Below are 16,306 nucleotides of genomic sequence, written 5' to 3'. Positions count from 1 at the left end.
CAACTGATAGGACGCCGCTCCATATTGCAGATGGATAATGACACAAAACATACAGCAAAAGCTACCCCAGAGTGTCTCAAGGAAAAGAAGTGGGATGTTCTTCAATGGCCAAGTCAGTCATCTGATCTCAACCCAACAGAGCATGCTTTTCACGTACTGAAGACAAGACTGAAGGCAGAAAGACCCACAAACAAGCAGCAGCTGAAGGCAGCTGCAGTAAAGGCCTGGCAAAGCATCTCGAGGGAGGAAATTCAGCATTGGGTCATGTCCATGGGTTCCAGACTTCAGGCAGTCATTGACTGCAAAGGATTTTCATCCAGGTATTAAAGGCGATCCTTAAGTTTGAAATGATGTTGGTTTGTTCCATTACTTATGAGCCACCAACGAAGGGTGTGTGTGTGTATGCCACTGGCTGTCCTTCCTGAATGGTTAGTGCCCCACTTTTGTCAAACCCCTTGAATTACAGCTGAAAGTCCTGACTTCGCTCCCATCTGGGTGTGTTTCCTTTCAACTTCGATATGGTGGTGTACAGAGGCCAACTGCCAAAACAGTTATCCTTGTTCCAATATTTCTGGCCCTGACTGTAAGTAAGCAGAATGCAACAGCAAAGGAAAGGTTACAATGAGAACAGAGAATTAGGTGGTGGAAGGTGAAAATCCCCAGCCATTTTAAATTATAAATAAGTGGTGGTGTATTTTAACTTTTTAAAAGAAGTTTCTAAAAGTTAGTTGACTGTAGGCACTGTCACTTCTATAGCAGGAGCATCACTGATAAAGGCAGAGCAATCTATAATGAAGTAGGCAGGAGTAGACAGATATGGGCTACCTCGAAACATGATGGAGCACCAGCACTTGTCATTGAACATAGAAATCAAGTAGAATATTGAAGGACTTCTTGATAACCTTGGAGAGCTGCAGACATATGTGGGAAAATATGTAATTCATAATATTATGGGAGTTCTAGAAAAAATATGCAAGTCACTTCCGTCACTGACGGAGATGGAATGAGCCACAAAGAGCTTCCGCACAGGTAATGTACCAGTGCTACCTTGACCTTCGGAGTTTTTCAAGTGGCATCTCCTGGAGTAGCACAGCAGATAACCTGTGGAAGGCTGCATCTAAAAGGAGACGCTGTTAAAGCAGGAGAAATCTCCTTGTAACGAAGGTAAGTGAAGGATAGCCTTTATTCACTTTTAGGCTCCTGCTATGTATTGGGGGGGGTGGGGTAGTGTGGCTGTTTTGAACCTTGGCAGCTCCTGTAGAGTAGGGGTGGACGAAAGTCCCTTACCTGTCCTCGAAGGATGTTCGCGGTGGGGGGGAGGCGCTTCGCTGCTCCCCCCGCGAAGTTCAGGCCGGGGGGGGAGGCTTCCCGCCTCGCCCCGGCCGAAATTCAGGCCGGGGGGGAGGCTTCCCGCCTCGCCTCGGCCGAAATTCAGGCCGGGTAGGAGGCTTCCCGCCTCGCCTGGCGGCGAACGCGAAAGTTAAAAAAAAAAACAACGCCCCCTGATAGGCTACGTGACGATTCACGTAGCCTATCACGGCTAGATCTGCAAAGTCAGCCGTGATAGGCTACGTCCATCGTCACGTAGCCTATCACGGGTGACTTAAAAAAAAAAAAAAAGCGTATGCTAATGGCGGCCCCCATAGGGAGCCGCCATTCGCGTTCCTTATTTGGTCGCTGTAATCTACGTAAAGATTTACGTAGACTACGGCGAAAATAAGGGCAACGCTATTTGCCTATCACGGCTGACTTTGCAAATCTAGCCGTGATAGGCTACGTTAATCGTCACGTAGCCTATCAGGGGGCGTTTTTTTTTTTCTTTTATTGCAATGGCGGCGGTGGCGGCCGGTCGAAAGACCGGCTGCCGCTCCCGCCCCGCTCGAACACCCGCCAAACCGCCAGCCGGACCCGCCGCTGGGAGGGACATTCGGTGAAGGTAAGTCCCGTCCCGGGGGTGGGCGGGGGGGGGTTCGGAGGATTTCTCCCCGAATCTTGTTCGGGGGGCCGAACACGTTGGTGCTCGGCCCCCCGAAGTTTCGGGGAGAATTTCTCCGCCATCCCTACTGTAGAGTTGAGAGTAGCAGCAGTGGGCAGAGCTTTCCTAAGTTCTGCAGTTCTGTGTATGATAAAGGACAGTTGTACTTGAGGCCTGCTGAGTCTTACAGTCATTCCCTGTACCTATACGATGGCTCCCTTTGCATATTTACTCATTTTAGACTGCAATCCTATCAGGATAGGCGGCCGCCTCCGAACTCAGAGGTGACTGCCTATCCAATGCACAGCAGGAGGAGTGCGGAGGGGCTCTGAGGTCAGTTCCAGGAAACCAACCAATCCTATGGCCATCTAGCCAGTGTCTAGGGGCCAAGGATTTCATCCTTACTCATATTTACTTAGATACCAGCCACAACATCGCAGATGATTACGTTGAGTTCAGTGGGCATACACAGGATCACAGCCACAAGGTGCAACTCTTACTTGGGAGTAAGTCCCATTGCGTTTCATGGAGTTGTTTGCATAGAACTACAGATTTTAAAGATGAGTTTTCATTAACTTTGCCTACTGCATTACAGACATGAAGGTTATACTCTCCACCTCCCCTATTAAAAAACAAACAAACAGAAGCATATCTGTACATAGTTTTAGGGATGTACAAAATCACTTACCTGTTTCATAAGTGGCATCCGCGGTGGGGGGGGAGGCGCTCCATTCCTCCCGCCGGAATCCTCCCTGGCTGGCTCTGCTCCACGGCAACTCCGCGGAGCCGCTGGCCAGGTGCATCTGCAGCCAGACATCTGGCTGCGGCAGGTCTGCGGGTGCAAATGGCAGCCGGCGTAGCGGCTGCCATTTGCGTCCCTTCGCTGAGCTGTGATAGGCTATGTAAATATTTACGTAGCCTATCACGGCAAAAGCGGCGACATAAATGGCACAGCGGACGCCATTTGCGTCCCCGCTCTTTGCTGTGATAGACTACGTAAATATTTATGTAGCCTATCACGGCTCAGCGAAGGGACGCAAATGGTGGCCAGTGTAGCGGCCGCCATTTGCGGCCGCAGCCCGGCAGCAGCCAGAGCTGCTGCCGCAGCCACAGCCAGGTAGGCTCCGTTTTGCGGAGCTTTCGCAGGGTGGTGGGGCGGGTTGCTCCGTTCTGCCATGGATTCCGGGGGGCCAAATTCACTGGAATTCGGCCTCCCTGGGATCCGTGGCAGAATTCTCTGACATCCCAACATAGTTTAGCTTTGTGGTCCTAGGTCTGGTGGCTCAGCGTCACCCTACAGAGAACTCCAAGCCCAGTGAGATATGGTCACCCCATTCTAGGGAGGACCCTTAGGGACCCCAGGTGGATCCCCTGGACCCAAGGGCTCATTCTTCCCATCAACATCAACCTCCAAGAAGGGCTCTCCCAGAGCATAGGAGGCTAGAGAAATTAGCATGGGCCCTTCAAGGCTGCACTCAGTACCCAGTGGGAGGTGGAGCTTCTGAGCTGAACAGCCTGCTTAAGCCCTCAGTTGCTGCTAATCCCCTGCTAGAACAACAGCTCCTTTCATGAGGAGCTACCCCAGCTTAGTAGCTCTTTTTGAGTGCTGCCTGAGGTGCTGCTAGTCTCTGCCTTGCTGTGCTCTTATTTACCCAGCAAACCACCAACTGAACATGACCCGTGCCTTACCAGTCACAGCTTCCTTCCACCAGAGCCTCCCTGAGTGCCTAACTGACTGGCTGCTTCCCCTGAGGCCCAACATCAAACCAGGGGGGTGTCTCCATGAGAGTTTTACTGCAAGGTTGCTGCGTTTGGAGGTTGTTTTGGGCACATGATGTCATGGCCATCTCATAGCCATCCTGGAGTTTCGCACCGAAAACCAGTTCTTCTGAGACTACTTTTAGTCCAACTGTTTTCCTTAATTCAGCTTGTCTGTGCTTCTGTTGTGTGCACCACCCTCTGCATTTACTGAAATCTGGGCATGATTTCCCTGCCCAGGGGTGTTTCTGTCACCTGGCCGTGACCTCACTGACCCTGGCCAAGGGGTGTTTCCCCAATATTTTCCTCGCCTGTGTTCCCCTGATGTTTCTGCCATTTCATGGCTGTTCGTCAGAGTTCTGAGCTACCTCATGGCGTTTACTTCATCTTGTCTACCCCTAAAACTCTGGTGGCCATTCCCACAAAGTGCAGATGTGCTCTGGGCAGCCTCTACTTTAAAAAAAAAAAAAAAGTAATGAATTAAAGCAAAATTGTACTTTTGTCTGGCAATACCTACACCCCTTATCTCACTATTGCACAATTCCATGATAGTGAAATAGGGGTATAGGCCTTGCTGGCAAATGCATGATAGTGAAATGGAGGAGGGAAAGAAATAAGAACACAATTAGCAGAATTGGGCATAGGTCGGGGAAGCAGGTGTCTCCTCAGAAGTAACTCCCATTGTGGTCAATGAGGCTTGTCCCCTAAATATCGAAGCTGTGTTTCTTTACTGTTTGCTTTGTTGCTGTAAGGAAGTAATTAATGTGAAGCTTCACATTACGGGAACTTCAGGGGAAGGAGACAGGGGGTAGAGCCTGGAGGTGGGGAGACTCTCTTATTGGCTGAGTGGCCCCTCTCAGTCTGATGACATTCACTCCCCCCACCCCGAATTAAGTTCCTGTGAACATAACATTCCTTAAAATGGAAAAACATAACATTCCTTAACATTCCTTAAAATGCTGTGGTGCACTTTGGCCCTGCACAGGCCAAAGCCGGTTCCTTGAAAAATCCGGGTAAGCCACCATTTGCTTCTCCTTCCATTGTCACGGAGACACACCCTAGAACAGTTTAGTCTATTTCATCCATGACTTTGGTTGGTTCACACAAGACACAAGTGCTTTTGAGCTTTTCTCTTGGGCTATTTGTGCCATATGTGAAGGTTAACGGGATAGACTGGAAAAAATAAAATGTTGGTACATTCTCAATAGATCTTCCGTTTATTATTACTACTATGATGGTTTAATTCTTTTTTACTTGTTTTAAAGCTGCTGCGTTTAATACTCAACATATTCAGTGTTTCTTTAAAGCAGCCTTTCCCAACCTGCTTGAGCCTGCTGGAAGTTGTAGTCCAACATATCTGGAGGACACCAGGTTGGTGAAGGCTGCTTTAAAGGTGACACTTTACTTCTTGTGAGTTGCTCTGAAATTTGTTTTGAAAAGCAAGATATAAATATTTTAAGAGAGCAAATAATGAAATAATGAAAAAATTTAGATTGTAAGTATCTTTGTGCTTATATTACTCTGTAAAGTGTTATAAATATAAGCAGAAAGATACTTACAATCTAAATTTTTTGACGATAAAGGCTGGAGAGGGAAGGAATGAATCTGGGTTTCATTTCAGTTGGGATAAGCGCTAAGGGGTTGTCAAAGGCATCATGAGAAAGATGGATTTGACACTGACACCACACAAATGAAGAAATTCCAGGCATTGGGGGTAGTGAGGGAGAATCAGCAGAGTTGTTTGTGATTTGCATTACAGACCAGGAGCATCTCTATACCAGCCTAAAATCCTGCATTTAAAATGGGGCTTTCTGCTTCCGTTTTAAATGCAGGATCCCAACGGACTCCCTTTACACACACTTCCTTTCCCACGCTTTTCCCCCTTATCTGAGTCTTCCATCTGTTTCATTACATAGCCAGTAGATGGCACTGTGGTCTAGCTCCTCTTATTGCCGATTTTCCATTTTCATGAGGGAACTCAAGTAGAACTCAAGTACTGTAATTTGATAGCTCATTATCTCCGATCTTTTAAAAAATGCAGTAAAGGTTATTTAGTGCAGGAGACGCCCTGGAGGTTGACAACATCATCTAAAGGACCCACAAACTTCTGTGAGTAACCAATCTCAATAGCTGGATAAAAGCACCATGTGAAGAAGCCCCGGTTTTAGGGGGGAAAGGTGCATTGTCACATATGTGAAAACATATTGTTAACGGGTCTAGATTTTAAGACAAGCTTTGTTTGCCACCAGCATCACTCATTCCAGCTATTTTCTTCCAACCTTCACTTTTCTAATAATTGCTGAAATATTTCTCTCTCTCTCCTATAGTGAATAGTATTCATATTTTTACAATGTCTCTATGAACAAAGATCAGGAACTGATTAAAAAATTAAGCAGCTCACCAGTGGCCCAGGTGGTCCCATTACTCCAGGTTCACCCTGTGAGGAAAAGGGTTATATTAAGTGATTAAGAAGAATGCCATTGATGTGACAGAGCTAGCAAAAAAAATGCTAACAATAATCCAGTAAAGCTACCTTCTGTCCTGGTATTCTTATCAATTCTGCTAATGAGTCAGTTGAAGCGAAGATAGCTCCTGGCTCACCCTTTTCACCCTACAAAAGCCACAGGATAACGTGTTAGTTTACTTACAAGGAACAGCACATAATCTGACCAATGACTCAACTGCTTTATTCATTCAAGCTGAGAGCTAGCATGAATCTGACTTGAAATAGCACTTTCTGAACGAGAAGACAAAAACCATATGGATATGGAGGGATATTAACCTTGTCTTCCTTTCCTCAAAACAAATGGGAATATGCATGCAAGGGTGGCCTAATCCTGAAAATCTAGCTCCTGGATAGCAGGTAAGAATAACACGGCCATCATAGGGAAAAGACAGCCATAACATGTATAGGGTGGTGGGGCCAACCTGGAAGTGTTCTCATCATATTCAGTCCATATGTAACTATTCTTCTCCAGAGTCAAGCAGAGACCGAGGGGTGGGAGACAGTTTTGAAAATATATGGTAGAAGCTGGCTATGCCCAGTACTAATTGCTCCTTTCCAGTGTCATCAAGAAGCTACCCCTCACAATCCCCAGAGCAGTTTGGCACTTCTAAAGTTAAAATATTAAGGTTACAAACAAACAGATAATTGCATGAATAGTGATATTTTTAAAGATAGAGGGTTGGATCTAATGGTGTCTTTCCACATATCCCCCTCCCCTCACAGCCCTCCAGGCACCCTCAAAATCCACACTGGGGAACTCGGGAACCCTCCAGAGGAGATTTTCAGGTAGTGCAGAAGACTACAAGGGGGAGGAGAGAGGGAGAATGCCCCCCTGCGCTAGTGGACTTCCACTAGCATGATGTTGGATTTAGCCTAGACTGGTGACCGTGAAGTTCACTTGTATCCTTCACTTGTTCACTTCTGACATTTTGGCTGCAAAGCTGGGCCCGCCCTGTGGCTGAGGGATGCACCGAGAGTGCCCCTTTTCTACAGCATCTATTCTAATCCCCTTCCTTGAGACAAGATACTCTACAGCTTTTGTTTCTATTGCCTCTGGGATGGTCTGCAATATTGAGTAGGGCACAGGGTTCTACTCTGGAGATTCATCTGATGATATCCTCAATGGCTAGAAGAATGGCAAGTTCTAATATTGTTGGCATTGCACTTTACCTAAAGCATCACTTCTGCATACATTGAGGCACGGGTCTGTAGAATCATAAAAACCATTTTGGCAAGGTTCAGATAGTCAACTTTTTAACTCGGCTTTTAAATTTTTTTAATGGTTTTTAAGTTTGGTCTTAATGTTTTACTATGTTTCAATTTGATTAAGTTTTTATTTTCAGAACTTTTTATAAAATGCTTTGATTGGCTTCAAAAAGGTGGGATAGAATTACAATATAATAATATTAAGAAGTAATAATAGAATAATAACTTTTTCTTGAGGACTGTTTTTCTTTCTGAATGTTATCTTTGGACATTTTCCAATTGTATGGGGCCTGACTGAATAATAACTGTGGATGCAAAAACCATTTCTGGTGCCCAGACCTCATGGATTATTGTGAGAATGAATGGATAAGGGCACGATCCTATTCATGTTTAGACAGAAAAAAAAGGCCTACAACTCCCAGCATGCCCCAGCCAGCCATGCTGGCTGGGGCATGCTGGGAGCTGTAGGCCTTTGGTCTGTCTAAACATGCATAGGATTGTGCCCTGAATGTTTGTAAACCACTTTGCACGTTAAGGCTGCAATCCTAAACACACTTACTAGGGAGTAAGTCCCATTGACTTCATTGGGGCTTACTTCTGAGTAAATATGCATGGGATTGCCCTGTGAAAGTGACATGGAAATAAACAATATTTCTTAGGTTCTTCAACTTGCTATTCAGAAGAGAGCAGAATCATTATCAATAGATCAAGAATAGGGTATTTGGAATAAGGTCTTCTTTCTGAGAGCAAGGAAGGCTTAAAAAACTGTTTGCATGTAGAGTTCTCCTCCTACCTTAGTCTGCCTAACCACAACATGTAGCAGCAGAGCAGGGGCTGCTCTTTCATCTGCACAAGGTTGAGGTTAATTTTGTGTCTATCTGTAAACCACCTTGACCTTTGTCTCAGCAGGTCTCTTACCATTGGGTGTTGTTGTTGTTTTTGGTTCCTTACAAGGAGTTTGCGATTCACTTCTGAACTACATTTATGCAACTCAGTGAAGGGTTTGTGACCATCTGAGATAAGAGGACAAAATACCTCACACTGTATTAAGATTGGCAAAGAGGAATTTAAAAATATGTTTTCCTGGACTGGGAGGGGAGACACGCAAGAGCAGAAAAATACTTTGGCCTGTTCCCCAGCATCTAAAAAGGTATGTATTATTGGTATGCACTCTTATAACTGTGTGCAGTTTGCACTCTGACTTTGGCAAAAGCCTGTGTAGCCAAAATAAAGTGTGCAGATTGTAACTTTAAAGAAATGAACAGACAATTAATAATTTCAAATATCTAGAACATGGTTATTTCAGATCTACAGACCTTGGAGTATATTATCTTTTCCACACATATTTTAATTGTACAAATATACATGTAATTTAAAATCAAAAGGAAAAAGAAATACATTTCTCTATCAAATAAATATTGTTTTACACTATTCTATATATCCAAAAGACATACAGACCTCAAAATCAAGAAAAAGAGAAGAGACAAATCGAAGAGAATGGGATTTTTCTACTAATTAAAACTCAAAACAACTATCCCACTTACTAAATTCAGCTTTTTCTCCTGCTGCAAAAACAGATACATTTTCAGTTCAGCTTTGAATGCCCGCTGGTGCCCAGTGTTGTGCCTTTTTAGCAATGATAATCTTTTTTAATGAGCGCTAGTTTCTGCAGGGCCAAGGAGGGAGTCCTGCAGAACAGGCACTGTGTCTTGCCCTCTCTGCCAATGGGATTGCTAGTTGGGGGGCCATTGGGGAGGGGACTGCAGACAGTTCAAGCTAGGACACGTGCACAGAATCTTCCTGCTCCTCTTTCCCAAGGTACTTGTCCACTCTTGGATCTCACCACCTGAGAAAAAGGGCGCCCCAATCAATTATTTTTGCTCAGGACAAAGGAAGTAGTTATTCCAAATCATGGAACAATCCACATTGTCCTATTAAAAGTGGTTCTCCTCAGATTCTGAAATGTACTGGTAGATCTTCCATCTCCATTGAACTTAGCCTTGAATTATAACGGGGGAAGTATAGAAATTGCAACGCAGTGTGATCTCACTCCCCCCCCCTACTTCTCAGAAGACATTCCTTAATAGAAGATCATTTTGCAGAAGAGCATTTCATCCCAGCACATTTAAAGGAAAACTGACACACCCTGCAAACAAAATGGCAAGATTCTTATGGTCTTCCTTTGCCAGGAATATTTGAGCTCACCTTTGAATACACAAAGAGGAACTCATCCCTAACCATTCCCACACATTTCCAAGCACGGTTTATTGCTGGCCTGCCACCCAGCTTCCTCCTTACCCGCTTTCCTTCCTGTCCTGGTAAACCACGTAGACCAGCATCTCCTTTTGGTCCCCTTGGGCCCTAGAAGAAAGACAGCAGACTTTCTATAAATGGGAGTATTAAATTAGGCAGCTTCTGCATGTTGCTAAACATACATTAAAATCTATCTTTTAGGACCAAACTAGACATGACAGCAGAGACCTATTTGCAGAATTGGGTCTACTGCCCGATCTCTTTACAGCGGTGGTGGTGGTTCTGTTTGTGTGTGTATGTGTGGGGGGAAGGGGGTGATTTAAAGTGCAGCATGGGCAGGTGGGAGTTGCCCACATTCCCCTCAACTACTTCGTTAGCACTTTTTCTCCAGGTGCAGGTTTTCCTGGTAACTATGGCTCAGTACTCTGCTCTGGTAATAGCTGAGGGAAGTGAACATGAAAAATGGAGCAACATGGTGAACTTCCCTCGCTCGTAGTGCCAGCCCCCTAGGGCATAGGATCCACACCTTCAAATGTTACCAGAGCAAAGTAGGAACATCCACACAACCTCGCTGGAGATGTGGTGAGGGAACAGACACATTACTGTGGCTCTCACACAACTGATGTATTGGCTTATGCAGAACTTCAGACATGGGGACCAAATTCAGCCCTCTGGGGTTTCTCAGATTGCCACAATCCTTTCCCCCAATCACTAATAATTTGGTGGTTTCCTGGATTTTGTACCATTTTCTCCCCATTCTAAAAGGTTGAAATGCCTTTCCTAAGGCTTAGTTACTGGTGTGGATACGGGAGAAATTCGAGACAGACTAAAATGAACTTGGATTTCTAAGAATCTGACCTGTGGAATCTGCTGCGGACTGATTTCCTCGGGTCACACAGAGTTGGTAGACTTTTGGGTCCTTTTTTTAAAAACTTCCCCCAAATTTACGCATATTTATTCGTAGGAAAATACACAAGTTTCTGCTGAGACTGGTAAATATACGTGGGGAAAAGATGAATGGAATAGAGGACAACACACTAAATATTACATACTAAGGTAAATTATGTAAATTGTTATGCTGTTACACAACTATTTGCATATTTTTCCATACAACAAAAAACCATCCAGTTCAGTTTGTGAATGGATGATGGAACAAAAGGTGCCTGACAATCCACAATACACAGACACAGAGCACGTACATCCCTAGTTACTGGCAGTGAGTGCTTTAAACTAACATATGCTGGAATGTTTGGCTCCACCCCTTTTTCCTTTGGTCCTGCCCACCACTGGAATGTGGCCCTGCCCACCATTGGAAGCCCCCCAATTGCTTCTCGAAAATGGAATTTGGCTCTTGGGCTGAAGAAGATTCAACACCCCTGGCCTATATCAAGACCATAAAGGTTAAGGATGTAAATGCTGCCTTATTAGATCAGGCACACTCCTTCGTACATACAGCAAACACATGGAAAGAGGAGTGAAACTGTGTTCCAAGCCAGGCCCGTGGATGACAACATGCCTCCTGGTCAGCCACCCACACGTTTGGCGTTAGTGGGAGCAGCAAAGGCACATAGGGCTGCTTCACATGAGGGGGAACCGGGATTGGGCCTACACATGTTCATCTGTACCTTGGTGGGTGCCTTCATGTGCGCCCCAGTCAAAGGTATGTCTTTGTAAACCACCAGGGGGAGTGGCCAGCGAGTGTGTCGCTGTCGGGGCAAGTGGGGAGCAGCATGATCACCATCCCTTCTCCACAAGTTTGCTGAACGTGTTGAGGAGAAGGTCAGAACAGACCTCTGAAGTTAATCTAATCCAGCACACTCCTCCTTTGGAGGCCAGCGAGATACCTCTGGGAATGTGACAAGTAGGGCACAGTGGAAATAACTCCCATCCTAGTTTCATCTCTCTTCTATTTTACACAAACTCCTCTTATAAAGCACAGATATAATTACTTTAAGCAAAATAATCTGGTTTAAACTTAATGAAGTCATTTGAGGGAAACAAAAAAAATACTAGGCACGTGATTAGAAGGAAAGCACAACATTGCTTATTCCCAAAGCCACCACTGACAGCCCTAACAATTCTGCAGTGTTCTCTCTAACATTACTCAGTTTCATCTTATCCTCTCATTTGATTTTTTGGGTGTGATTTTTATGGCTTCTCAGAGTTTATCAGGCATTGTATAAATTTTGCACTATACCAAATAGTAAAACATTGATGGGATCATTTACATGTTTACTATTTCAGAAATTTAGAACACAGTGCTTACAGGAAATCCTGGCAGGCCGGGCTTACCGTCTGGACCCTGTGAAATGCAACAACAAAGCACATGAAAACATTTCACTCTGGTTAAATGGAGCATGCCGTCTCTGGGCATCTGCTTTTTGTGAATGTTATTTCATTTTGAACTGCATTTACACATTAGACAGCTTTTAAAATGTGGAATCAGTTGTCGGCTGTCTGGATTCAAGGCTTAATTTGGAATGGGGTTAACCAGATGCAGGATGCATTTCTCTCTCATTGCAAAGTAACCCACACATCACGGGGAAGGGCTTCCAGATTGGGCCCAGAAGACATCACAGCAGCAGTCTGGGAACTGCTTTTCTCGGCTCATCCCAGAAGGCTACTGTAACATTTAAAGGGCCAGCGTCACATGGTTAGAGCCAGTCAACAGTGTCTTTACCACCAAGTCACTGTTTCTGATCTTGGCTGAACAATGGCTGCATGGTAATGGCCTGCATAATTGGCCACACCCATGTGGTTGTGAGCCTTTAAACATTACAGCAGTGCCAAACAAACAGAAAAGCAGATCCCAAGCCACTGCTGTAACATTTAAAGCCCATCAATTTTTTCTCTCTTTTAACGTTGTTCATTACAAAAACCTTGCACATCAAGCACCAGTCAGATAACATAATTCTCCTGCTTATCCAGGCCTCCATTTTCCCCCTCCTTTGCTGTTTCCCAGTATGAGTTTTCGAGGGCTTCCAGACAAGACTTTAATGCTGCTCTCATCCTGCCTCATCCATGGAACTCTACAAGGGATCCAGACAATATTGTCTTCCACTTGTAACCCTCCCGACTCTCCCCACTACTTCCTACTGTCTTTTTTCTTACCCCAGAAAATCCATTAAGAAAAATAAAAAAGTTGGAATTTCTGCACAGTGCTTTCTGATTGGTAATATTTGGAGACCTCTCCCTGGAAGCACCCTTAAAATATAAGCCCCTTGCACAAGAGACATATCATATCTGTTCTTTGTAAAGCACCATGCACATAGATGGTGCTATACATATGAACAAACAAACAACAAGGACATTCAGTGTACACAGAATCAAATAAAGTAGAATTACAAATAATAAATAGAACAACTCATCAAGGACAGATTTTGGCTTATCAAAAAGAAGATAACTTAGTTAAAGGGCCTTCGTTAAGGGCCATGATATTATACAAATAAATCTGCAGGTTGCTGTTCCAGTGTAATACTCACTGTCAGTTACTTGAAAGATCTTCCTGGTCCACAGAGACACAGTCTCTAGGAAGCAGGCCAGATTTAAATTGCTATTTTATATGATGTGTTACTATACTGCTAAAAAGACATTGATATATTTGTTCATCTTGTTCGTTCATGCAGTCATACTAGAAGTCTTCTCATCCAGGAATTGCATCAGAATCGGCAACTTTGCATTCATTGTTTTGATTCTTGGGAATTGCAAGATGCGAAAAAACACTGCCTATATATATGCTGTAAACCTGTCCTATAGGCCAACAGGGTTTCACTGATTAATCTACTAGTTTAGCCCATTAAACTTTTTTTATTGATTAAAAAGTGCTCCCAATTAATTAGGGAGCTGATAAAAATAAAACTCTTTTTAATACAAGTATATATATAAACTGTAGCTACAAGGCACTGCCTTGAGAAGTGGCATTCTGTCTTCTCTCACACATGGTGCTTGCTTTGACTCATCCATGCATTATCTAAACACAAGGGTCATGCACTTCCCTCCCTTCCAATCAACTGCTTTACTAGCATGGGAATGGATGCAGATTTTAAATTCATACAATTAATTTAGATTTCCTTAACTGGACAGAAGCCACGTGATTTCATTTCCCAGTTAATTAAATTGGAATACTTTGTCCAATCTTTAAATGCAAGCTCACCATGTGAAGAGCTGATGATAGTAAGTGTTGCTAGCTCTTGTCTGGGAGAGCACAATAAACCAGGCTGAAGCTAAGCATGTTTGGCCCCATATGCTGCGTGGATGGGAGACTACCTGGGGACCTTAAGTAAGGCACTCAGAGCTCTTCAAAGAAAGAGCAGGACATAACTCTAATACATAACCAAAACTACTTCTTTAAGGTTCAGAACTAGTTGTGAGGTATGAGGATTATTCTGTTTCCTGGTTTTCGGCTGAGATTTTCTGAGAAAAGAGTAACAAGTAAGCTAACTGGCTTGATAGTGGTGCCTGGAATGAGAAGCCAAGAGTTCTTTATGAAAATGAATACACTGTTAAATGTATTCCTGGGTTTCCAGACCATCTGATCATGAACAATATATTTCTTGGGGTAGCAGAGATATGTTACATGGACCTTAGGCAGAGGCATGAAAGGGAGTTGACACCTCCCAGGCATCCAGAAGCCAAAGAAGCTGTTCTAGAAAGAGAAGCGTGTTGAGTAGAGATGCACAGAAACTCAGAGCATCCATTTCCCATGCAGGAAAAGGACTAGAACTATACTTTTCAGCAGACTCTGCAAAAAAATTATGTGATTCATATCGATTTCCTGCAGGGAGAAGCCCCGGAGGGTGGGCAGGAGAAGGAGGTGGTGGCAGAGGTGGCAGGCTGCCTTGTGTTGGCTCAAGCAGGCCCTGCTCAGCCCCACCCTATTTGCAAGGCAACAAATTTAATTCCTCACAACTTTCCTAATGCTGAGAACTATTTTTCCTATTCCAGTTTTTTTTGTTGTTTTTTTTACAATCGTACTTTAAATTCAGAGTTTAAAGTTAACATTCCCCAACCTCTACTTCTGGTGATATGTAGGGTGGCTATGTTCCTTATGGAGGACATCCCCTGTTCAAAGGTGTCCTCTGCTTGGAGGGCTGCTGGTTCAAGTCCAGTTTAAAGATAAAGAACCATAAGGAGGGAGAGCCATAAAGGGGCCTTGAAGGTGCCCATCAACAGGGAGCACCTGGACAACAGGCCGAGAAGGAATACAGGTACCCTGGTCACCATCTTTCCCACTATGGTGCACCATACTGTATTTCTATTTAAATTATAGTAATTATTTCCAAACTTGCATCTATAGCTATACATTAGCATGTGCACATTTTATACAAATCTGTGTCCTCTATTGTCCTCTCTTTTGGTGACATTTTTCTTCTTTTTGTGTGATGCATAAGTGACCACTTGAATTATATTCTATATGTTCCAGCACAAACAGAAATATTCTACTAGAAATAGCAGAATGCAATCATTGTAATTTATGATACATCAACATCTGCACTCAGGGATGATTGATATATACTCCAATGAAGTACAAAGACGTTAGTGGAAGCAGCACATTTCTACGTGAGGATCAGAGAAAAGTGCTCTGAGAGCTACCTAAATTGAAGCACCCTTATATTATTTAATACAGGGATGCAGAAGTTCAGTACTGGGGGCCACATCCAGCCCTCCTGTGGTCCCAGCTGGCCCTCCGGTGTTCTCCAGATGGCCATACCCCCCTTTCCCCAACCACCTATTGTTTACTGTTTCCCAGCTTTTATGCAGTTTTTTTCCCCACTCTAAAAAGTTGTAATGCCTCTCCAAAGGTTTAGTTACTGAAAGTAAAAGGTTCAAGCTAAAATATCCTAATATTTTTGGTCCCACCCCTTTTTGCCTTCAGCCCCGCCCACTACTGGAATGCGGCCCCCGAGAACTTCTGTGAAATGGAATTCAGTCCTTGGGCTGAAAGAGGACCAACACCCCTGATTTAATACAACAGAACATACTCACTGGAGGCCCAATAAGTCCTTTGATGCCAGTGGTGGTAAAACTTCCATCTGAGGCATTGAGGAGTGACTAAAAAGTAAAGATATGGGATGGGTGAAATGCCAAACATGTATTGTTTTTCTAGAACATCCACATATTTCTAGAAGTGTCCAGGGCCCCATCTACACCGGGCTTTTACTCCGGGGGGGGGGTGCAAGTCCATCGTAATACATGATGCAGTTGCCACTTCACAGCCATCCGTGGTTTTTACCTGGAAAAAGCGGAGTTCCAAGGACTTGTTTTACTGCAATTTGGGGGGGGGGGTGCTGCAGGTTTCCCTGTGGTTGCAGGCCGTCTGTTTAGGGATGTACGAAAGTGACTTACCTTTCCGCGGATTATGTTGATGGTGGGGGGGAGGCGTTCCGTCCCTCCCCCCGGAATCCTGGCCGGGGGGGGAGGCACTCCATTCCTCCCCCCTGGAATCCTGGCTGGCCGGCTGTGCTCCACAGTGATTCTGCGGGGCCGCCGGCCGGCTCCGTCAGCAGCTGGACATCCGGCCGCTGGCTAGCAGGGATGCAAATGGCGGCGGCCGTAGCCGTCGCCGTTTGCGTCCCTGCAGTCAGCCGTGATAGGCTACGTAAATGTTT

General features: G+C 44.6%; 1 protein-coding gene across 1 annotated transcript in view; it reads right to left on the bottom strand.

Annotated features, from left to right (window-relative positions):
• COL15A1 (collagen type XV alpha 1 chain) overlaps positions 1–16,306 on the bottom strand; it is a 226,752-nt gene that overhangs the window by 42,487 nt on the left and 167,959 nt on the right. Inside the window, exons 23-27 of the mRNA XM_084857603.1 lie at positions 15,684–15,749; positions 11,965–12,000; positions 9,744–9,806; positions 6,267–6,344; positions 6,135–6,170 (exon numbers count right to left, since the gene is read on the bottom strand). Coding sequence (XP_084713729.1) covers positions 6,135–6,170; positions 6,267–6,344; positions 9,744–9,806; positions 11,965–12,000; positions 15,684–15,749 — 279 coding nt within the window. The remainder of the gene's footprint in view (positions 1–6,134; positions 6,171–6,266; positions 6,345–9,743; positions 9,807–11,964; positions 12,001–15,683; positions 15,750–16,306) is intronic.

Source organism: Heloderma suspectum, chromosome 5, assembly GCF_057233095.1.
Source record: "Heloderma suspectum isolate Gila_16-S chromosome 5, 16-S_ref, whole genome shotgun sequence".
Classification (NCBI taxonomy): domain Eukaryota; kingdom Metazoa; phylum Chordata; class Lepidosauria; order Squamata; family Helodermatidae; genus Heloderma; species Heloderma suspectum.
The sequence above is the reverse complement of the archived record's forward strand: the minus strand, read 5'-3'. Positions and strand labels throughout refer to the sequence as shown.